The sequence below is a fragment of the Rissa tridactyla genome, chromosome 9 (assembly GCF_028500815.1).
Source record: "Rissa tridactyla isolate bRisTri1 chromosome 9, bRisTri1.patW.cur.20221130, whole genome shotgun sequence".
Lineage (NCBI taxonomy): Eukaryota > Metazoa > Chordata > Aves > Charadriiformes > Laridae > Rissa > Rissa tridactyla.
Window position 1 is genome coordinate 8,068,839 of NC_071474.1, and position 25,082 is coordinate 8,093,920.

Below are 25,082 nucleotides of genomic sequence, written 5' to 3' on the forward strand. Positions count from 1 at the left end.
GAATGGCAGGAGCGTGTTGTAGGGCAGAAGTGAGGGTTGCTTGCAGAGCTGGTTTTGGAGCTCGCCTGCCCAAATGATAGCTGGTGCTACTAATCCCCTGTTTTCGTGAGTAAGTCAGTCTCTGTAAGAGCTGAAAATACAGGGAAAACTATCAAGCATAACCATTTTGAGGCATTCTTGCTGTTGGAAGGGGAATCTTGAGGCTGAAAATAGGTATGGGTTTGACTAGATTTAAAACTGTTGCAAAATATTCGTCCGTCTCCTGGCTGCCTTGGAGGACCTCTTGCAGAGGGACTGTGTTTTGGTGAGCAAGCTTGGCAGGTAGCTCAGACATGTTAGAGCAACCAGTACAAAAACGCTTCTCTATAAAATAAGGAGAGCGTGTGAGGAAGCAAGGATAGCTGGAATCAGCTAAGCAAACTTAAGCTGTGGTTTAATTTCTGTCTCACTAAAGGCAAACTGTGGGATTTGGAAGGGAATGAAGTATGAACAAGATCCTGTGTTTTCTGTGTGAAAAGCAGAGTGGTATTTCATTCCTTTTTAAAAAGGGTTTGAAGTATTTGCAAAGCATTACCAGTACTGCAGACATGAGCAACAGCAGAAATTCCATTTTTAATTGTTTCGCATTCCTTCATCTTAGGATCCTGGACTGCTTAATACACACATAAATGAAAACTTACAGCATTCGTTTAGGGTGAATATTTTCTACTGCAATAGAGAAACTAATCCGAGTGAAATTCAGGTTCAACTGATTCAAAGCTCAATGCAAATAACTTTCAGCAGGTTATATAGAAATTCCAGGGGCAGACCTGAAAGAGGAAATTTTCTTGACTAAAATCGCCTTGGTAGGACGAGTAATGGTAGTTTTTTGACTATGAAAAATACTGATGCAGAATCGTGAGCATCATCTGTTCTGAAGTTTTTCTTCAGTTTTGCAAGAAGAATTTTTGATGGCTTGATTTCTAAGTAGTTTTGAAAAGTTTGTTGAACAAACAATCCAGTGGGAGGGGAAAAAAAAGGCACCAAAATGACTTGGGCAAGGTAGTATTTGCCAGAGTAATTGGTCCTCTCCAACAGCGGACAGAACTACAAATCTTTACAAACATTTTTTAGGTGGGAGTGGGGGAATGCGTGGACAGATAGCAATTAAGGGTTGGGATATTCTCAGTGCCAATGTTGCTGATGATTCAGATGAGTGCTTTGCTCTACAAATCATTTTAAAATTGTCTTTGCTTATTGTAAGCATAAATAAAAAAAACCGTGAGAGATCCTTTTTTGATCTGCAAGAGAAAATAGAAAATTGGTGTGTAAAAGTGAGTATTGGAAAAATAAAGTAGAAGTGATAATAGAGCTTTGGAAATCTAACGTTCTGCAGCATATGAAGAAGTATTTATAATTTTACCAAAAATGTCTCAATTTTGTCTTTTCTCTTTTGTTTCAGTGTTCTGAGGTCATGAAACTTAATCCACAGCAAGCTCCATTATATGTGAGTACAAAATTTAAACAGTTTTTTTCCTCTCTTGCTATTCACACAAAATGCTTCCCCTCCACCCTCTTTGGAGATGCTGCTCCTTTTTTCTTTGCTCCCCAAAGACCTTATTGGTATTTGTTGAATTGCAAATGCTCGGTGGTAATACTCAGGTAAGTCACAGAGCCCTTCTATCTTTCCAGCAGACAATTTTAAAGAAGTTTTGAGACACGTTGTAATGCTGTCACTGTACAGGCATCCCCCTGCTTTTATATTTTATTTTTTTTTCCCCTCCCCAAAGCGTGCTCAAACACGTGGCTGTGCTCTCACGACTTCGTGTGTGGAGAGGCCATAAGAAGAAATTGCTTGTGCGGAAAATAGGGCATCCCGGTGTGCAGTGCTTGCCCACTGTGGTAATGTTTTTCTGGTCGGAGTTTTAAACGTGGCAGGGAGGAACTGGAAGCAGTGAAGGGCTCGGCTGTGCTGCGAGTGCTGCAGCAGGGGATGGTTTACGTCAGCCTCCTGGAAGCTTGTAACCTCGATGGCTACGTTAATAAGCAACAAGCTTCCTCTCGCTCTTGAATAGCAGCTTTGTTGCAGAACATGGGGACTGTCAAATTAGACCTGGATTTGTGGGGGTGTACGCATTTGTGTTAAATTTGTGCCAAAGCTGCCAGCCAGGTTTGTAACTGCTTTCCATACAGCCTTGCCATGCTCAGAGCTGGGTTAGCTGGTGAAGCCATCCTGGGCTGATCATCCTACGCACAGACCTCGCTAACTAGGGTAGAGCTGGATGCAAGGATGGAAAATTTGGAGGGAAAATTGCTTGCAAAAGAGGCTTTTAAGGAGAAGGAAGGAGAAACGATTAGAGCTGGTGATAGACCTGTACCTTGGAAAGTGTTGTGTGCTGTAAATAATGGACTATATTGACCTTTAATGCCATGGAAGCTTTTAAATTTTGCCTACTTTTAATTACCAGCTGGAAGTTTGCGTCGGACTTTATTCTCTACTTACCGTACGAAGTCTTGTGCTTGAAGCAAGATTAAAACATTACGTAGTGTGACCTGACTTTGGGAGAATGGCTCTTCTGGCATACACCACCATATTCTGTGTTACTATGAAACTAAACATTGCTTGAAATTTGTTAAATCACAAGCATACTGAATGCACCTTGACTTTGAGGAAACTTAGAGTTTAGGGCACAATAAAAGAGAACAAAACTAATATGCAAATATTTGATGTAAAAGCTATGGTAGAAATACATGAATGGTAGAAAGCAGGATAAAATTATCCTTATGTCTTTTGAACAGTGTATGACTTAACTAATCTGGAGGCTTTGTTTTCCCAGTCTTATCTTCTGACTGAGTTTATTTTCCCACCGTTCTGTGTGGGTTTGTATTTAATATGTAATACTGGACTGGTTTACTTAAAAGTCCTCATTCTCACATGAGAGTGAAGAGGACTGGTCTGAGGTCAAATGTAGCGCAGTGTAAAATAATGATTATATGGCACTCGGTATAGTGTTTCTTTGCAATACAAATAGGTTGATGAAAACATTATTAATACATCAGTGACTCCCTCTTCTCTCTTCCTCTTCCTCTGCTGGCCAGGTATATACGCAAATCCTCTCTCTTTCGAAACAGTTTTGTTTTCGGTGTGTTGTTAATTGACAGCTCATCTCATCTCGAGTTGTTAGGTGTGAGCAGAACATAAACATAGCATAAGCAGCATTACTGAGCTCCTTTTAGGAGGAGAAAGTAAAAAATGATGTCTCCAGTTCAGTTCCTGGAAGCCAATTAGAGAGCTAGAGCGCATTTCATCCTATCTGATCATTACCAGGTTGTCCAGATTAATACCTTACAGTTATGAAAAGTGTTTTGGGAACCTGAGATTTCCCTTGGTCCTTGCATCCTTCTTGGTACCTTCTTTTGGCTGCTCGGGCTTTTATTTACCTGTTCTGTGAAAATCAGCTGTCTTGCCTCTGCAGAGCTTATGACCGCTGGGATGAGACTAGTGGCCTTTGTAAGTGTAAAGATTAAGAGATAAGGTGGAAAACACATCGTGTAGTAATAATAATGAGCATTGTGTTTTTGTGATTAAAGAAGTCTGTCGCATTTAAGCATTGTCTGATTGTTTGCTGGTCGATGAGGTTGCCAGGAACTGGAGCGAAGTATTATATTACTGCATGTTTGGGCTGGGATATGAGCTCAGCCTTTCCTCTGCAAACAGACTGTTGCTGGTGTTTTCAGTTGGTCCTTCCAGGAGCATTGTATCTCTTGCCCAGAGCTGTTCGTTACCTGCCATTAATGCTGCTTAACGGGCTTTTCCCGGCCCAGGAGCTTGGAGCTGCTCACACCAGCATGATCATGGGGCAGAGGAGCTCGTGCCAGAAGAGATAGATCAGCGAAGCGTTCCTCAATATAGCACAGGGAAGGTTCACCACAGTGTGATACCGTTAATGCTGGTGCTTAAACAGGCTGTAGGTCAAGCAGCTATCCCATCTGTACCACTGTCAACACGTAAAAGGCAGTGTTACTTTGCAGAGTCTGTGTCTTAATATTGTGGTGTGAATTTGAAATAAAGATGTTCAAACCCCCGTCCTCCTTCCTCAGCTCTCTTGATGGGGTACTAAATGAGCTGCTGTCCCGCTACCAGCAGTGATGTTCTGAAGTGGGGTAGCAGAGTGGGAAAGTCCTTGACAAAGTCTTCTGTGGTTCACATAACTGTGATGATGAAGGTTTGAGTTCTCCCCATTACAGCAGTGATCTTAAACTTTGTGATACAAGCTTGACTTAATCCAGAGGTGGTCTCCAGAGCCATAATCAGCGTAGCACGAGGAGAGTTTTGGCAGAGAACGAGCTTTATCTCCTAGCTTTTTCACTCGCACAGGTTAAGGTTACAAAGAGCAACTGTCATTTGGCTGGATTGAGTATATCTGATTTCTGTTGCTACTCCTCTCATGGGTTGTCTTCTTTCCAGCATGTAATTACAGGGATCATGCTTTACGTAGTCTTTGGTGTGACTATGGATATTCTGTGGAAATGGGGATATTCTGTAATACAAGGCCCTTAATATACATTCATTTCTTCAGGTGCATTTTACTGCAGGATGTGCAAAAAAAGAAGTCCGCGTGTCTGGACAGTCCTTTGTTTACCTGCCTCAAACTGTAATTGGGAACTTCTCTACCGATGCACAGATGTTGGATTAAATCCAAAACTGTCTTTACCTACATCCTACTTGTATTTCAGTGCTGTCCCATTGATATGGGAACTCTGTTGAGCACAGCGTAGTGGATAAAGAACAGTGTTTCAAACCTTATTTCTGAACTGCTTGGGGATTTGTGCTCGGGAAGCCCAGGGTCTCAAAGCTGAAGAACTGAATCATTCTGGGTAGAATTGCTCCAAATCATTCAGATGGAATGGGAGGGTTGCAGAAGTCTTTGATTAATGGGAGGTGGGAAGTTAGGAGCTTCAGTTTCGTTTGTTTTTGTCAAATACTTGCAGTGACCTCGCTGATCATCACCCTTTTATAAAAGGTGTATTTCTCTATGAACAAAAGTCAAAATTTCAACTTGAGAATTGTAAGGTACTTCTTAGTAAGCTATTGGAATATCCACATCGTCAACGAGTATGTGGATAGGAAAAAAAGGATTGACATTGCTCTAAACAATGGAGGTTTACTAAGTGACCTTTTTATTGTTGTGATTCATAGAATGGTTCGGGTTGGAAGGGACCTTAAAGATCATCCAGTTCCAACCCTGCTGCCATGGGCAACAGCCTCAAAGCCCCATCAATCATTAAGAACTCTGTTTATATATTAAATAATTAAAATTAGTCACTTAGCTTAAACTCAACTATTGCTAACATCCAGGGAAAAGAAAGAAAATGGGAAAGAGCTTTATAAAGGTGAAGTGTTGATCTTTTTATAAATGTTATCATTAATTGAGAATCCAGCAGAGTATCCAGCAGGAGATTTAATTGCAAAAGGATCAAGGATCACGACCTGTGTCCTTATTCCTAGCCAAACTTTAATAAATATAGAGTGCACGCGAGTGAATGATCAAGCTCGACTCCTCGGGACACTGTATGTAGCTGAAAACCTTACTTCAAAAGTGACCTGCATGGCTTCTGACTTTCAGCATCTGCTAGCAATAGCATCTTTGTAACGTTACTGACACGTGCATCTCCTGCCACTCCGAAGTCAGTGGTTTGGTTTTTTTTAGAAGCAGTATTGGGTATGAATGTGTTGGAACAGGACTGGAGTAGCATGAGTTGGGAAGCATTGTCATCTTCTCTTGATTACTACCACGGCTACAACCTTAGATCTGCCTTTAAGACAGGAATGTTTTTTCACGGTGATAATGATCAGTGGGTGTGAAATGGAAAAGATTAGCAGCTGGAGAAGGATGATGTATCGCTGCAAATTTTTTTTCCTTTTTCCTTTTTGATTAAAAGGAACAAACTTGTTTTAAATCACAGCACTCCTCCTCTGCGTGGTTTGTCTAAGGTGTGCCCACATTATTTGGAGTGACAAACCCAAATGTGTCATAACTGGTGATTGCATGGGAGGGCAAACACTTAATTGATAAAAATGCTTCCATTGACTTTGGTCTTTAATCAGGGCTGTGGATGGAGTCTCTTGTATAAACTGCCACTTATGAGCTGTGTAACCTGCAGAGTTTCTCAAGGAGAGTTTTGATAGAGATGAGAGCTCCCACTTCCAAGCCAAAATGTCATGCGACTTAATGAAGTATGAACTTCAAAAGCCTCAGAAAGAATGCATTGACCCTCTCTTAGTATAACCTGGGTGTTGGGTACAGTAGGTCCTCTCTTCTGTTAATGAATGAACTACTCCTGTAGATTTCCCAGAGTGTCCTGCTTTAATCTAAAACGGGAAGAAAAGAATAATGCTTATAATGTTTTTCTCCCACTTACATATCTTACACACAATGATGCCCTGCTGAAGTACGCTGTGTATTCCTGAGAAAAACAATTGAGATAACCTCTGATGTTCATGTTTTAAGAAAAAAAAAAAACCTCTTTTGAATACATATTAAAGCATTAAAGAAAAAAGTTCACACTACAGAGAGCTTGAGGCTTGTGGCAGCAGTGTCTGTCCCACCTGCCATGGTTCCCCATGTCCGTGAGTGCAGCGAGGTGTCGTGCCTGGCAGCCGGTTTCTTACCGGAGCTGAAACCATTTCAGGTGTGACTTGTGCACTATTGTGTGCTAAATAATTAATGATCTTCAGAAATCTCTACCAAAGGGACAAAAGGACAAAATGAAATACCTTTATAATCCCACAGTAAAATGTTGTCATGAGGTTGGCAGCTGTGGTTTAGTGACTTTTCTACTAACGTTGAATTTGTTTGCTTAGTGGCATCTGTGGTGACAAAGGCCACTGGGATGCCTGAATATCTGAGATCAGTCCAGCAGAAAAAGTAGAACATACTTCGCATTCTTTTGATGTGGGGATTTCTCACGAAAATCACTGTACAGAAGCCCTGTCTCACTTTCTCCCGAGGTCCTTAGGCATGAGGAGAGCCAGCCTTGATATTTAGTTCAGCTCTGTGGTGAGAGGATCTGATAAACCTCTTGTCTCTTATTTGTTGGGTACTTGATTTCTCCTTAATGACAAAGTAGTTTTCTGCCCCACCTTCAAAATGTCTTTGAATTATGAATGAGTGGAAGGCCTATGAGCACCTTTTACAAATAAAATATTTGCTTGTGTTGCTTGTGGAAGAACCTGCTTCTTGAGATTGGTTTTAAGAAAGTTCTTTGGGGCGCCTGAATGAACTGATTTTTTGAGAGGAGCATATTGCAACTTGTCTGGTTCTGCTTTCATTCTGCAGGCAAAATAGTTTCCTCACTAAACTGTGATTGACCTCATCTTTTAAGTTTGTGTTACTTAGGTCCTTGATCCAGATTCTTTTCATCTTCCGCTTCCCAAATTCTGGTCTACTTCATGCAAGAAGTCATCCCTTCTGTTGAAATGAGTGTCTGGCAGCTGCCACCTGAGCTCTGCACCATGCTCTGGCAAGCTACCTGCTGCTTCCCAGTTCCTGGGTACCTAAATGAAGACTTTAGGTTGCACAGATTGGTTATCACGAGGCTGTTTGCTTGGCTTGCTCCTCTTAAGCGAGGCGTTGGCAAGCTTGTGAGACCTGTGCGATGTTAGTATAGGACTTCTTGTGAAATGGTCGCTTCTGTGCATTTTGCCCAGGGAAGTGGTTGAGGCACCATCCCTGGAGGTATTTAAAAGACGGGTAGACATAGTGCTTAGAGATATAGTTTAGTGATGGTTTTTGTCAGAGTTAGGTTGATGGTTGGACTAGATGATCTGAAAGGTCCCTTCCAACCTAGGCGATTCTATGATTTACTGAAGGCAGCTTTGGCTGGAGAAGTCGGAAGAGGCCTCCTGACCATCAGCCTCGCCTTCCTTCAGGATGAGACATTGATTAAATTGCAGCTGAGACTGCCCCTTCTCAATGCTTCTTCCCCATTATCTGAAACTGAAGGTGCTGGTGATTTGGGTGCAGGACCTCCTCCCATAATTATTTATTTGATCTTTTCTTCTGTGATCCTGTTTTGTGGGTATGAATGTGATGGTGAACAATGCGCTTAAACAAAGTCAGGAGCACTTGTCTGAAATTCTGCCCTTAAGTCACCATTGCTTTGCGACATTTATGTGAACTTTAAATAATATGACTTCCAGAAGAAAGACGCCGGAGCTGGTACAAGGTAGGGGTGGGAAAGCAGAGGAGACAACGGTCTCCTCTTTTGGGGAGTTATTAGATTGCTTCAGTCTGTTTTCTGAAAACGCAAAAGGAATCCTTACATTGTCACACGACGGGTTTTAATAAAAACTGGCTGAAATGACAAATACCTCTTAGGCTCTGAATTTAGGGTTTTTGTTTCTTGTGTAGCCAATGAGCTGGTTAACATCTGGAAGGATGCTAAGAGATTGTGTCCCATCCCCAGTGTTGGCTGGCACTGTTGCCTCCCCTCCTCTCCAGAGGAATGAGCAACGGAGATCAGGACTTGGCGTTTAAGAGGATGAAAATACTCTTCAACTACTTTTCCTCTGTGGAATGTATTTAGATATAGAGGGTTCATAAATACTCTTATGTTACATTTAGAAACGACCGTATTTCCCATCTTATCAATCAAGATACATGTCCCTGCTTTATTTTTTATAAGGAAGCTCTGACGGTGATTTTGTTAGATGAGGGGCAGTTTTGACAGCAAAGTGGACGTGAGAGTCATGGTTATGAAGATAACAATTTGATGAAGGCATGATGCTTTCAAATAAACTCTCCAATCTCCTGGCCTCCACCTGCAGTGCCTCCTGTCTGCTTCGGAAGGTTGTGCTGCAGGCAGTGGCTCTGCCAATGCCTGTCTTCCGCCTTGTTCAGTAAAGCAATGCCATATTGTGCATAAGTGGAAAATAAAATAAACTGTGATTAATCGTTCTGTGCAAAGATCGATGCTGTGCACTGCCATCAAGCGGCAGTTTTGTTGCAGGACACATTTTCAGTGTCTCCAGGGCTGCCTGCATTTGTATGTTTGTTTCTAAGTGTTTCTTCTAAGTATTGCAAAAGTTTCATCTGTCTAGTAGTTGTGGTTTTCCAGGAAGATAACGGTTATAAGGGTTTCTATTCTCTAATGGCAAAAAATGTCACTTTAAAAAGTGCTTCAATCACTACAGTAGCTCCAAGTACTGCAGTTGTGAAATATTAAAGACTGGTGAGGATATTTTGCAGCTGGCAGGAAAATGATCATTCTGAAGCACACTGAGCTCTGCCTTTTCGAGGCTTTTGCTGTACTGCAGAGGAGGCTGAAGTACTAGGAAAACACCATCCTTCTTCTGTCTTATGCCTTTGGATGTTAGTGTTCAAACCTGATTTATTTTTTTTTCCTTTAACACGCATCAAGGCTATTTGTGAAAATACTCCAGTGATAGGAGATTGCTGCAACTAATGTGTCATCGTATGTACTTTGTCTTCCAGGAATTGTGACTTTCTCCACCTCTCTGATGCCAAGAGAATAGCTAAATTTCTGTTAGTCACTGAATGCATTCAGACTGCCTGCTATTTTTTATAACTACAATTTTGTTGTTATTGCTACGTGAGTAATTAGCAGGAAATACTATCAATCACACAGCTGGAAATAAAATTATCTGGCTCGATTCTTTAACAGCGTAGTGAAGAACAGAAGAGGCTTTAGGACAAGGACAGATCAAGACGTTCCCATCAGTTTGGTTGTGTTTCACAGGAATTGATTAGTTTCCACAATTTCTGAAAACCTCTAATAGCAGGATCACTACTGGTGGAGACTGGGTGGTACTGGAGGGGATATTCTCCTACAGTCTTTTGTCTTCATGTTCATATGGTGGCATTACATGGAGACTTGCGTAGTTAGAGGGCAGCCCACAGAGTGTTACTCCCTGTGCCCCTCCATACCTTCCTCTCCTCTGTGCCAGAGCTGTACGGGGCTTGCTGTGGATGGGGTTTGAGGTTACTGTCAATAATAGTTGCTTATTCAGGCAGTACAGACCATGGTGACTGAGGACAGTAAGCACACAATGTTTTAAATGAATGGTCTGGCTAAGACTAAACTGCCCGTATAAACAATAAAATAAATCAGTATTTTCTTCACTGTACTGCCAATTTCACCCAAACAATAAAATTATCATAGCAGTTCTTCCCTAGATGTTTGCATATAATACAAATGGTTGAATGGCGCTTTTCTCATCCTTTCTATTTTTCTCCTTAACTTTGATGATTATTTTTTTTGGCCATTTTGCAGTTAATTTTATTGTTAATTTTATCACGTCTTCCTGTGTGCTAAAAATTATTAGAAATTACCTTGTCCGTTTAGTGTTGCGAAGGCTGTCTGCATAGCATAGTCCGGCACCGGGCAGAGGCACTAAACGTGCTCTGAACAAGTGTTGGTAACGTAAGTGCCACAGAGCGTGTGGAGCCCCGTGCTAAGGCAATGATACAGCTAAATTAGCTATTAACAACCCAATCTAATAACTGGCCTGGCTCTGTGCGGCAAAGTGGCGTGTCACGACGATGTACCCGTAAAGATAAATCATGTGTCTCTTTCAGCACTAACAAGGTCCTGTTACTGTGATGGATTTTCTCTTGGCAGTCAGTAGAGAACTCCTTAAAGCAGCCTGGATTGATATGTATCTGATACCTATAATAGCATCTTGACACTCAATAAAGATTCATTTCTGAGCTGATTGATTTGGAGATGGACAGAGACATGCTCTGTCAAAGGATGTGGGCTACTAATAACAGATTTCTTCAAGCGCACCCATTTCTCTAGGAGTTTGTGTTAAGGAGACCCCTTGCTCTCCTTAAACCATTTATCTCTTTGTAAATAAACCCTGCTGCAGGATTAGACACCTGGACTGGTTTGGGACACAGTGTGGCTGTGAAGATTGCGTTAATAAATCAGTTGTAACGATGCTGGCTCTGCAGACAGGCAAGTCGAGGGTGTCCATGCTGCATTCTCAGCACAGGTTGTGATCAGGATGGATCTGTGGGAGCCAGCTTGGGCCTGGAGGCAACAGTTCAGGGCTGTTTATCGGAGATGTTCATGTTTTCCCACATACTCCTTTTACGCAGAGTCTTAATTAAATGGTCTCTTGACTCTGTGTCCCTGCTTTGGCCTTCATCAGTCTTTTATCCATCGGTGTGCTGAGCTAAATTTATTTTTAGACCAAATTCTTTCTCACCTTTGGGGGAAGAAAGTGGTGGAGAAAAGAAAGTTATTTTGCATATATGTCAGTGTTTCAGTCATGGCTTTGTGGCTACCGTTGGAAGAGGAGATCACTTGGCTCAGCGCAGCATTAACGAAATATGGAAGGTATCACCTCAAGTTGCTATGGGCTGGCAGAAAAACCTGTACCATCGTTCTGCTCTTTTGGTGGCCTGTGGGCAAGACATTAGAGTCTGGGAATGTATTTTCCTAAGGGCAAGAGGCTGCTTTGCAAAATCTGCCTTTCTTATCACAGAGGGGCTCAGTATCCATGCCGCTAACCCAAAACCTTTCACTGGCAGAAGTAATAGCAATGCTGTTAATTTAAAAGGGAACTAAAGTTACATTTGGAGATAGATATTTTTTTTAAACCGTTGGAGCCACTCTTCTTGTCTTCCTTTGTGACTTTTAAAAATTATTTATTTATTTTAAGAAAACACAAAAACATTTCTGCTTCGTGCTTCTTTAAAAGATCAAGGAGTTTGAAGTCATTGACTATGAAAAAGGACCCAAATCTACCCCAAAATTGGCAGCTTTCCATTCTGTTTATTTCTGGAGTCTCTCCCTGGAGGCTTTATCTGCAGGACGTTGCAACACTCCAGCCGAACGACATCCATCTTTCTCCACGCTCCTGACCTGGGTCACTGCCTTTATCAAGGGGCGTATCTCCAGGCGAGGAGGGGTTTCTGGAGCTGCTAGTATTCAAACAGATTTCACCGCCCTACCTTTGTTTCTGGAGACTGGAGTTCTGCAGAATAAACTGCGTTTGATGTGATTTTTCTCCTAACTGCTCCTCTTGAGCACATACTGCCAAAATTGAGGATGTCTGTAATGACTGCAGTTATTACGCTGTAACAGATACTTCTGACCTCGTCCCTGGTCTGTTCCTTTTATATATGTGTGCTGGGAACTTTGAAGGATAAATGGCCACATCCAAAAGGGGATGGATTTTTCAAGCTGCAGCATTGCAGCATCTGGGAGTGAAGTACCAGGAGGCATCTTGGAAGCCCTAATAGTGTTCCCATAAGAAAAAAAACACACACAAGATACAGTGAGGTCCACTGACAAACTCACCCCGTGCTAAGGCAGGGACAGAGGGGGGCTTGGCTGTTTTGAATGTAGGACCCATCCCCAGATTCCACCCCTCTGGGTTAAGCTTCTGTTAACCTGGGAATAGCAGCCTTGGAAGAGTTTGCTGGATGTATATTTTTTTTCTTGCTGTGGAAAAACAGCATCCCTGGGTATTATGAGCCAGTGGTGATAGCGCTCAGTGACTGCATCACGGCTGACTGGCCAGAGCACTTAATCAGACCTGGGAAAACTGGGATCCAAGCCTTTCTCAATCAGAAGGGTTATTTCAGGAGACGAGAGTGCTGTCATGTTTGCTCTAAAAAATAGTTGCCCAAACTCCCATCTGCTTTTGCAGTCAGGAGCCCGTGCGGCCGCACTTGATTTTGTTCTGCCCGGAGATGTCCATGTGTTGTGGGTGTCCTTTCCAGAGGTGGTTCTCCAGGGGTTTGTGTGCGTGTTTGCACCAACCCGAAATAACCTTAGATGGGAGGGATCTTCCAGGATGCTCAGCCGAGACAGGGGCACTCTCTGGAAGCAGTTTACCTGTTGACCTAGTGTGCTGGCAGAGGTAGATGGTAATGGATCGTTAGCATCTAAACAATTATATTTTGCTGTTTTTCTTGCGGGATGATTTCTGCTACTTTTTCTGAAGTTGCCTTTTCCATCCTCCAGCTGCTTTCAGAGTATTCTGCAGTTGTCAATTTGAGGTGGAATTGTCTCAACTTTCCCTCTGATTTTGTCTAACATAATTATTGTCGGTCCCGTGAACTTTCCAAAGAAAACGTAATGTGATTAAAAAGCCAGCTTTTGCTTTAAAAGCCATTTGTATGAAAAATACTTGGTGTGTTTGACCCACGATTTCCATTTCATTGATGGGGAAACTCAAAGCGCGGGGATGTGATTACAGCCCCATCCTGTGTACTCTGTGTTCAGCAGTAGCTGGGGTAACAGCAAGTTCCAACTCCATCTAAAAATGAATAAATAAAGGTACCAATGAGCCTGAATTCCTTGAAGGAGGAGGAAGAAACCACAGCTGTGATTTTGTGCTGTCCTCCTGGGTACAGTGCAGCTCTCTTTGGAGATATTTAGAGCTTCCCAAAGGGGAAAAAAAAATCTGTTTCAAAAGCATATTTCTCCTTTTGTGCCCCAACATAATGCAATAAGCAATGACCCAACAAGGCTCTGATTCATGTTATGAATAGCGGAAACAAAACAAAACTTGTTGCAGTGACAGGTTACGTTTACTCATCTAATCCAGTGCCTAATCCAGCCTCTTTAATAAAGCACCATAACGCCGTCTACAACAGCCCTTTAGAAGGAAATACATTGGGAGGAAGGTTTCTTTCCTTGCTTGTGCCTCTCTAACCCGTGTAACATACGGACTTTTCTGTTCAGCAGAATTACACTGGCTGCATTTTACCTGCAGCTGGAGATGGCGGTGGTCGTCAGCGGCAATTTTTCTTTTCTGTATAGAACAAAGTCAGGATTCCTGGTTGTTAGTGTTTTCTCGTTAAAAGCAGAATGCTAAAGTAATGCATGCGTGCTTCAGGGTTGCTATCTAACACACACTTTGGTTTCATAAGTATTTTTAGACTGTGTGTGTGGGGAGGTCAGAGTGGGTGGTTAGTGGGTTAGATAACTCACTTCAAAATTCCCAGTATGAGCCATGAGGGGAAAGCCAGCTTCGAAATCACATGCTTCAGCTATAAAAATACAGCCTGTGTTTTTTTTCTTTTTTTTTTTCTTTTTTTTTAAGAAACTTTAAAATTTTGTTAGCCAAAATGCTAAGAATATTTTTTCCCTTTGTAGACTGTCACAGAGAAATGTACCTGTTGCTGGTAGAACCAATATCCCTCAGGGAAAACTCCCCCTTGCCAGCTAAACTCATGGTTTTCATCTCGAGGTCTTGAATTCTGCATTTACCAGGGTTGTCCTCGTGGCCCCAAATGATGACCATTTCCCCAAAACCAGACAGATTTCCAGAGCCTGAAGCGGAAAAGAAAGACCTCTTTACATGCTTAAAACAATTATTTCTTTTTGAAAAGTGCATAGTATCTTTGAGCTGGTAATATAAGTGATCTTAATTCTTTTGAGCTTAAAGATTTTGTTTGCTTCATTGTCACTTCCAAATATTACTGAGGTCATCTATTAAAAAAAAACCAAACAAAAAACCAAACAACACAAGCAAACAACAGAAAAAACCACCTTTGAAGGTAAATAGTTCATTGTAACGGGCACAGAAACCAAGCCTGAGAAAGAAGAAATGATTACGTGGAGGTGCTCGTACTTTGCCTACACCCAATCCGCGTGCCTTTAACTGCAGCATTGGAAAAGGTGGATTTGTCATAATGCCGGCAAAATACACTGACAAACAGGTGCGTTGTCTATCTTGTTTTGGTTTTTAGACCTACTAACAGCGTTTGGGCCTTTTTAGAGATAATTGCATTTCTCCTGCCTTCACTACGCCAAAGGTTCAGAGATGGGCCACTCTAAAATCCCTTTCTGAATTGTTTTATAATAGTTTAAAGCCCGAGGTCAGGCTTGGCTTTTCCAGCGCAGCCATGCCTTGGCGAGGCAGACCTGCTTTCTCCCTTCGGTTTGAGGAAGGGAATGTATTTAGAGGAAAGGGCCACATCCACCTTCTTTACATCCCATTACAGCTATCCGAAACCAGAGATTTTCAGATCCGAACGAGGGAGAGGGTGACCTCTTTCATGAATGGACCAAAATGGAATGTTTTCATTTCCAGTGGGCTTTAAGCCAAGTAAATATTAGTCAATCCAAACCAGTTTTGAAATTAAATTATTCTTATTTGTTGGAGCATTCCGGAGAATGACTTTGATCTGTCTGTGCTTTCACCAAAGGGATATTGGCAGGCTGGCCTCCCATTTCTAGCCATTCGGGATGAAAGAGGGGTTATAATAACCACCTTGTGTGGCAGTGATACTGAACAGATGACATTTTTTGGACAATATTAAATGAATAAAGGTAAACATACTTCAATTAAAATGTTTTTGGAGGCTGAATACAATAGGGCTGTTGGAAAGTCTTCTATGTGGGTTGGAGGAATTTGGCTGTGTTCGTAACTGATTTTCTTTAACTCCAAAAATGTTGGAAACGGAGGGGTTTGTTCTGTGTGTTATTTCCTTTTCAAATAAATACATTGTTTGAATAGAACTTTTTAAAATCAAATTAAAATTGGCAGTGGACACCGAAATTGTTAATAACTGGGAAGTAGAGACGTGCGTTGAAGGAGGATGGTCTTTCTCATTTAGCGTTTCTCTCTTTGCGCCTGGGATCTCAGATCCCATCACGGACGATGAGCTGTACAGTACAGCTGAGGGTAGCTCAGACGACACCTGTAGGTAAACCAAAGCACACAGGAGTTGAGTGGGACATTATTGGTCTTGCTGAAGATATTAAGGTGCTTAGTTATCATAATAAGGATATTGGGTGTTCCCTGTCAGTCTTTTGCTGGAGGGTCCTCCACAAGAGGAGGAGGGAGCGGAGCTGAAGAGCTTTTTAAATTGGTATCAGCTGATGATAATTTGTGTTCTCCCTAGACTTAAACAATACCTGAAATAAAATATAATTATAAAGAGTCAAATAATGTGGTTGGAAAGGACTGCTGGAGGTCATCTGGTCTGATCACCCTCCAAAGCAGGGACACCTTCAAAATTAGGTCAGGTATGAGAAGTTCAGCTATCTTTTTTTAAATCCCTGCTTAGACAGATTTCAGGTTATGTGGAACCTCTGGTGTTGAGGTTTCTTTACACATTTTTTTTTACACGTCTTTACAGATTTTTTGTTAATAACTAAATATGCAAATTAGCTTTTGCAAGAGCACTGCAAATTACATTGCTTTTCCTTGAAATGTGAGAAGTTTGCCTGGATAGACAGGTGTCTTCTCACGTGCACTCTGTGCGGATTTGCTTTCCTTTCACAGGAATTGGACTAACTGTACTTGATTTCTGAGTTAAATAAAAGAAAAATGTCCTTTAACAGCCACCACTTTAAACAATCATCCCCGTTGATGAGTGTCCTGAAATGTCACCTGCATTTTAAGTCCGTTTAAGTACTTTGTATGTTCATGCCTTAAGGGAGGAACAGTTCGAACAAAGACGGATATAAAAACTAAAGCACAAAGGGTTTGTAGGTTTAAACTTAAGCTTTTGTTTTTTTGAACATCCGCTCAAAACAGGATCCATTTGCTTGAAATGGAATATTTAGTCTTCAACTCAGCATGTGAACTGGTCATGCTTGAATTTAAAGCCTGATTTATTTCTTTTTGCACCTGTTTTTATTTTAACACTGACTACATACAATATATACTTTTGCTACATGGTTCCTTTCTCCCCAGCTGGAAGTCTGGTCTGATATTATCACGTGAGACCTTCCTAAAATATACATTTGTAACTCTGCAACCTCTGGAAATGTAAACTAGACTCACTTATCTTTTTTGAATTCATAGTTTTCTTTCCTGTGTGTTATAAGACTGACCCATATATTTGTTTTTAAGACCAGGGCCTGGTTGTGCTGCACTGCAAAACCTTGTTTCTATCAAGACAAGGCGCAACCCCTGGCAAGAGGTGCCAGACAGACCAGACCAGAGGAGGAGAACTGGACACGAACTTGGGGGAGGAAGCTGTGCTGGGGTGTAAAAGGAGCTGAGATGAGGGAGAACGGGGGGAGATGTGAGACGGAGCGCGGGAGGCGATGCTAACGCGGCTCGGGTGTGCAGGAGGGCTTGGGAGTCTGGGATTTTTCTGCAGTAGTTATATTTGACAAAGAGAAGGGACGCACTGAGTGATCTTAAGGAGAAGGTTTTAAATGAAACGACATGCATATCCTGTTGGATATGCAAATTAGAATTACATAATCTGCAAAAATAATCATAATAAAAAAAATCTTTTCCAGATTTGCAGCCTTAACCATGTGCTCCGTGGGGCGGTGGTGGAGAGCTGGCTAATGCCGCTGGAGCGTAAATCTGGGGCATCCAGCTGGTTTTGATCTTGGTAGAAAAGGGGCAGAAGGTCACATCACAGTCTGTTGTTCTCTGTGTCTTGCAGTTTATATAATTCTTTGGGCAGATAAATGATGTAGGGTGAGATCAAATGAACATGCTTTGCTTAGTGCTGGAGTAACTGCAAGCCATCCTCTTTCCTTGCTTTCCCTTCCCCATGGAAAACTGAAGTTGGTGGATATTGCTCCTGTTCTTGTCCATGCAGGTGTATGAATTTTTGGGTGTATTTACGATGTCCTGTGCTGGGTTAACTATGGTAACGTGTGCCCTATATGAACATAATTTTTGCTGAGAGCAAGGATGGACAAAATGATAGCATATGCTGAGATACTGAAAAAAAGATTCCCTAAAACTAAGCAGGGAGCGTTCAGCCAGCAGACCACGACAGATTTCTTTTCAGGGCTTGAAGAACTGCTGGTTTTGATAATGTACAGAGCTTTTCACCAAGGCATGAACTTACAGATAGGTGACAAGAGCTACCACTGTGTGTACAGCCACAGTTATTGGGTTTTATTTATAAGGAAGGTGGAAGAAATCCGAGTGGATATTAAACTTTCATATCTTTATGTGTTTATGGATTGCAGTGAGAGATGCATCCAGTGACTAAGTTGGTTACACTGAAACTATCAACACAATGGCTAGTTTGGACGGAGAGAAATGTGAACACTCAAGCAAGAATTACGGAATTTGTTCAAATTTATGAAGACAGAAGCAATTTTAGGCTGCTATCCCAATTCTGTTGTTTTAGCTGTGCGTATGTGCAGGGATATGCGTATATATATACGTGCGTGTGTGCGTGTATCAGAAAACCCTGTGTGGGGTGCGCGCTTGTGTTTGTCAGACTTGGCATGATTTCACCATATTAAGTTGCTATTTTGAATATACCCTTGAGATTTCTACATATCTCTTCCCAGAGCAGCGCTCAATATATTGTCTAGCTGGTTGGCTGGCTGTGATGCTGAGAGGCATGCTAAGGATGACTTGCATGTCTGAAAACTAGCATTGGCCCCGAGTTGTGCGAAAGGAGTGTATGAACAGGGAGCAGCAGCCTTGTGTAGAGAAGTTTGTTTAATATAATGCAGTTCTTGCAAATGTAAACCTAACCATTTTTCTTGTCTTTTTTTCTAGGGTGACTCTGTTATTACAGTTCAGCTGACCGAGGAAGACAAAGTTGAAGATGATGTAGTTTTTTACTTGGTCTTCACTGGGTCAACTGTCCAACACTGCACAAGCACGAGAAAGGTTAATCCTGGGAGTCTGGAGACAATTTCTCCTGGTAAACAATTGCCTTTCTTTGGATATCAGTGTATCAGTCTATGAAATTTGATTGATTCAAGTGGACTTAAATATAATGCTGCTTTGTTGGTTTTCTTTTTGCTCATTTACACATGCACAGAGAGTAGAAAGTATGGTTTGGATGACTGCTTTTGCCTTTTACAAATCTCTCGCTTGATTTCACTAGAATTATATGACTCTGATACTGCAATTATTTAACGTGTAACTATGGGATTCTACTGTAGAAAATACATAGTTGTATTTCCTCAGAGTAAAAAGCTTTTAAATGTGAGTAAAATATTGGAAGATACATTTGCAAGGTTGGAGATGCTGTTGTCCCTATGGTGTACAGCCCAGTAAGTCGTAGCTACACTCCGGATCTGTTTAACTCGGTGAGGTTCATTGCTGTGGTCCTGGTGAAATACAGCCCTTTTCCCCAAAATCCTGTCACGCAGATCAGTGCCAGCATAGAGTCTCTGAAACTCTTGCAGTGTCAGGCAAGCAAATGGTGCTTGGTGCCGTCCCTCCTGCACAGCCGGTTCGGATGGGGTGGGTTTTCGCATTAAAGCCCACCACTCTTTTTAAGCTTTCGTGCCCTTAACGAAACAAAACAAATCAGCGCAGCATTTTCCTTTGGTGACTTCAGGACCGTGGGAATGAGCGTGTTCCAGGCTGCGGTCCTTACCATTAACCTTTCATTCTGACTTGTTGCTATGCAGCACATTGATACTACTGTGAGAAAACGCCTGGCATTTTCACTATACACAGCATAGCTTAAGTGATCGAGTGTATTTCTTGGTTTTGCTTTTTTATCTCTCTTGAAAGTATTACTTTATGAGAGATGCACATGAAGTAAAATTAGGGCCAAGGAGTTTTTCCTCCTGGTGACGAGCAGCTAAAAGTTGGCCACTGTATTTTTTTCATTTCCTCCTCTTTCTGTGCTCTTCAGGTTGTTCAATTGGCTTGGGAAGAGAAGTCTTTTTATGGTTAGTGTCGACTGGAGCCCCATGCAATCAATTAGCTTAGTGCTTATTTTCTTCCAGAGGAGGGAGCAGAGGGGGTGACTCCTTCCCTGCTTTTGTGTGGTGGGCGCACGGCTCTGCCAGCCCCGCTTGCAATGACCTCACCTCCCCCTCGGGACCGCCGCTGCCTCGCCAAGAAAGGGACTGAAAAGCTTCAGTGTTCCCCTTCAGCCTGCGCGGGAACCGGCAGGATTGATGGGATTTCCGGGCAGGAGCGATGTCCTGACATCCTCGGAGCGACAGTGGATGCGGCTGGGGCAGTGGCTGCCAGGTGGTACCCGGGGCGATGCTCTGGGCTCTCTCTGTCCTGCCAGCCCCAAATGTAACTGAGTCACTGGTTTTGTCACTGTTAGTGGGAAAACTGACTCTGCTCCTGTTTGAAAGGGAAAGAAGGGAATTGCTCTCAATTCTTCCTTTGTTTATAATGGGCTTTTTTTTTTTTTTTTTTAACCTGGTAAAGTTGTGATCTCGTGGTGTAGGATGCCATGTAGGGATGGCTGCTGTCTCAAGTGCAGCTTGTATCAGGCAAAGATTTAACAGACCTCACGGAAAGGTAGTCCTGTTCCTGCCAGATAGCACTGTCTGGGGCTGTGGTGCGAGGGAAGAGGTGACATCTCAGATGTAAGAAGCCATTTGGATAACATCCTCTTCTGTGCTCGTACCTTATCTTGGAGAAACAACATGAGAAAAAAACAAAACAACTTTACTAGTGAAGAGGTTCTGGGTAGAAGCAAACTGGGAGAAAACAGCTTTTTTCATATCCTCTGCTGACACCAATGTGTTTGTCCAGTGTTGCATCAGCACTGACTACTCTGATTTCAATAAAAGCATGACTTATTTCAACCCAGCTCTTCCTCCTCCTCCTCCTTCCTGAACTCGACAGTGAATCTGTAATCGTGTGTTTACACTGTATATTCAGCCAGTTGCCTTGGAGATGGCTGTGGTGACTCAGAGCTGGTGTTATTTGACCTCACTGCAGGATTAGCCATGAACAAGAGACACTGTGTGGGAGACCAGCCCTCGGTTAAACGTCCAGGCCTGGGCAGTTCACAAGTGCTCTGGAAGGAAACTCTTGCAAACAGCTTTTAGCCAAAATCTCATCCTTCGCTTCCAGCTTTGAGCATCTTTCATTTGTCCCTGCAATGCAAAACGCGTTGCACATCCCTGGGAGCACAGCCACTCCTTGGGGACATCTCAGGTGGAGGAAGGAAGGGCTGATTCGCTCAAGAACATGCCCAGCCCCTCTGCCAGCCTGCCTTGAACCTCCTGTGCTTCCCTTCTGGGTTTGGAGACTCTTGTCCTCCTCCCAAGTCCCCAGAGTTTCATATGGTCCAGAGGGGGCTTCAGATGAAGTTTGTCGGGGCCTAGGGTGAAAGGAGTAACCATAATTCAGTTAAGGCTAATGTAAAAAAAACCCACCATTTTTTAATGTTTTTTTTCTTGACTTTTTCAGTAGTTTTGGTTATGTATGAAGGCGTAAAAAACAGAAAGAGAAGTGTTTTGTTTACATCTGCTGCCAAAATTAAGTAGAATGTTTTAGCAAAGCTTTGAAAGGAAATCACATTAAAAAAAAATCTCAACAGCAGAAGGTGGTTTTAGTCGAGAAATTAAAGAAAATGGAATGGAAATATAAACTGTTAGAATACCTCCTAAATTATCATTGTGTGTGAAAATTCTCTACATCCTGACAGACCTTACCTAAATAAAAGCTTACAATTGCAGAGTCAAATTACTGCTGCATTTTATATAATTACTACAGCAATCTGCCTCTTTCTTATGCTGTCTGTATCATCAGCCTTAAATATTGAATATATATTGTTAAGAGTATTGTTCAAATGTAAGCTTTTATTTCTGTGCATAATAAAAGAAAGGAGTTCTGATTGTAAATTTATGGGAGCAGGTTTTTTTACCTGAAGATGTGGCTAAATGTAGAATCAGAAGTCACTCAAAGGATTAAATACTACCTGTATTTTTGCACTTTTCTCGGAAGGATGGGGTGGGGTAGTTATCCTGCCCCACTCTTGACTGCATTACGAATTCAAGGGAAATAATTTCCCCTTCTAAAGAACAGATTCTCATCTGAGCTGATCTGTCATAAGTTGGAAGTATCAAAATAAGCTGCTGTGTTACAAGAATCAGGCAGGGGATGATGCTTTGTGTGCCTCCAGTAGCTCTTTTGCCAGCCTAAGGAAAAACAGGTTTTAGACCATCGTCTACCTAAACTTCTGTTTGCCTTGGTGAAAAGGTACCAAAATCTTGTTTAACTGTTGCTTTACTGTCGCTGTTAAAATGCTTGTATTTCGAAGTGATCTGGTTCAAATTCTCCATAACTGAAGAAGTTTTCCTCAGTACCAGAGGCACTCTGTAGTTCCGCAGAACAATTGTCTCACGAGACACTTCCCACACCAAAGCCCACCTGTGGGGCAGGCAGAGATGCAGTGGCACTGGATGTTTCTCTGGTTTGGCTATCAGTAGTTGCAAAAGCTTGGTTGCTGGAGTTTGGGTATTAAGAAACTACCAAAAGTCTGAGCAGGGAAAGATGCAGAGGGATACGTCGGCTCTGCTGCTACGGCTAAACTGTTGTTGCTGCTGAAATTGTATTGTTGGGGATGGATGTGTCTACTTATTTCATGGATGCTCATCCTGCTTAGTGTTGGTCATAAACTGAGCTTTTCAGCAAGTCCTTATTACTCTAACAACTGAGACTGTCATAATATTTAATACATTTTTCTTCTTCCCAACGTCTCTGTAGAGTAGAGAGGGTAACTGAGGCATTGAATGGCCAAGCAGATTGCATGTGGTAGTGTAGAAAGTCTGTGTTCAAGCAGGGAAGTGAAACTTCATTGCAAGAAAACAGCCTAACAGCCTCATCGCCTGCCTCTGCTGCTAGAGCAGCTTTTCCCCGCTGGAAAAAAAACTCCACCAGCTCATAAAAAAAAACAAAACCTTAAATCATGATCTGGCAAACAAACCAATGAAAGAAGGAACAACCTCATCCCTGTCCACATGAGTGAAAAGCCCTGACCGCAGCCTGCCATGGGCAGCGGAGGCATCTTGGCATCGGGAAGCTCTAGGGCAGATTTGGGGAGAACTTTCTCTCAGAAGAAGGCTCACAGAGCGAGCTGGTGTGCTGGGAGCTCGAGTGTTTGTGTGGTGCATCTAGTGCAAGTTGGGTGCTGTCACGATAATGGCTGCATTATTGGGCACAAATTTTGCTTTGCATTTAAAGACTGGAGTGTAGTATCTGGGCGAGGCAGAGGAGCTCAGTGGAGGAAAATAGGAAGAGACAATCCAGTACTGTAAGTCCAGAGCTGCAGCAGCTCCTCATCAACCAAGTGAAGGGTAAGAAACACCCTGTCTGTGAGCTGAGTCACTGAAACAATAACTAAGGTAATTTTGTGAGATATAACTGCCTTCGTGTGTACTGTTGCAATGTGTTCCAGCACTCTGACCCTTTGCTCTGGAATACCTACATCACTTATTCTTACTGGTTGCTCTCAGAAGATGCAGGATTCCTGCGTGGGTTTCAGAGGGGAGGAGGAACAAAATTAGAGGCAGGAAAAGGGCCTGCGAGGCTGTCTGTCTGCCGGTAGCTGGTTGTCAGCAGTTTCCACGGGGCTGAAACCCTCCCGCGTACTCCAAATGCCTTGACTCACCAGGAGCTTCCTCTCCGTGCTTAAGCTAAGGTGGAGAAGCAGGTTCAGTCTTTTACTTGTTCTTAATTCCTGTAGTTCTCAGATTATTTTTTTCTCTACTTTCTTTCTGCTAGTTAAAAGGATAGACTAAAATTAATTTCAATTAGCTTGCAAGTATCTTCCTTTCAAACTTTTATTTCACTGTGAAATCCTTTACATATGTTCATGTTTTATTCTCTTCTACCGCAGACTGTGTTTTCCCCTAGGAAACAACTTTTCATAGAAAAAGCTGTATTTCATGAAATACAATCTTTGTACTGGTAGACCAAAAGGGTAAACAAGTTGCATAACAAATGACCACTTGGCAATACCAGTTGTGGATTTGAAAATACTCTTAATTATGAAACAAAACCCCCCTAAAATAGAATAAAATAGCATAGCCAAGAAGACTTTTTGCAGTCCATCCTCTTTGGTGTACTTAATTGCTTTAGGCAGTGTAATTAAAAGGAAATGATGCCAGTTCTAGATGACATCAGTCACAGGAAAAAGTGATTGAATCTGTATTGAAATTATTTATGATGTAATGTGTGGGGTCTTACACTTCTATAGATTTTTAGAACATCTGCAGTATATAAAGGGCTTTAAAAGAAATCTTTCTACGCTTTCCATATTAATGGTTGAGGGTTTAAAATGAAAAAAAAAGGCTCCTGTCTGTTACTGGTACCGTGCCTATGCATTTCATAAAGTTTCCTGTGTTGCAAGAGTGAATACAATAACTCTGCAAAGCACACAAATGCACTTCAAAAACGGGCTCTGATTTTTCAGAACCCGAATTTAGGATTTCTGAAGCAGAAAAGAACCACTTTTTGGGTGGTCATGGGAGATCCCTTGATTTCACTGTCCAGAAGCCACCAGATGCCACCATCTTTTGGATGCAGATCCAAGATACTCCATGAGATTCACCACATTTGTTGTGTGGTTTTCCTGTCCTGCTCAAATCTCTTTGTGAGACCTCTTTCAACCCAGCCCCACCATGGTAACTCAGAGGATGCGATTAGCACTGGAGTCCTTAGTCACCTACCAGGCAAACCCAAACATGTGCTTCCACCAGGGCTTTAAATAGCTGCCCAGGCTGGGGGCCCATTGTTTGATAGCTCAAATGTGAATTCTGAAAATAGGAGGTTTGGACAGGATTTCCACTTTTAGAGGAGTAGGAAATGAAATCATGTTTTAGTAAAGCTCTGTTTAGGGGTGTTTTGTCTCCATGTGCGCCTTGTTTAATGAGAAAAAGTCAGAAGGGTTTTGCTGCTGCCCCTTTAACCACAGCCCAGATCGCAGACACGGGTACCAGTTAGATGGCCAGGTCTACGGCCGTACATTAACTTATCTGTAATTACTTGGAGCTCAGAAATCTCCACCTTTTCTTCTGCTCATTGTTTTGCATCATCATCATGTAGAGGATGTAGTGCTATCATAGTGATGCATCTCATCTCTTCGGAGAGGCCAGAACCCTGTGTTCTTCCATTTGTTGCTCTTATGTGTTGCCCAAAACAAGTTTCAGTAAGTGACCCACTAATGAATTCTTTAGTTAAAGAGTCGCCGTCTCATTTTAAATAATTTTTGAAGCGTGTTTTTACGTGAAGATGAGGAATTTGCTTTGTCAGAACAGAAGCAGTCCCTGCGCCCATCTCAGTATAGACTGAAATGGTTTTTAAATTTCTGTATTTTTCCTGCAATGTGTTGGCACTTCTCAAAACAGCTCCAAGTCGTGAGTTGTTTCCAAGCTAAATTTAAAGTAACTGAGAAGCAGAAGGAGAA

General features: G+C 42.1%; 1 protein-coding gene across 6 annotated transcripts in view; it reads left to right on the plus strand.

Moving 5' to 3' along the window:
- LOC128914471 (A-kinase anchor protein 13-like) overlaps positions 1–25,082 on the plus strand; it is a 115,523-nt gene that overhangs the window by 63,293 nt on the left and 27,148 nt on the right. For all 6 annotated transcript variants that reach the window (XM_054213453.1, XM_054213449.1, XM_054213455.1 and 3 more), the window contains 2 exons: positions 1,442–1,486; positions 18,461–18,608. In XM_054213453.1, the coding sequence (XP_054069428.1) occupies positions 1,454–1,486; positions 18,461–18,608 (181 nt within the window). In that variant the 5' untranslated portion in view covers positions 1,442–1,453. The remainder of the gene's footprint in view (positions 1–1,441; positions 1,487–18,460; positions 18,609–25,082) is intronic.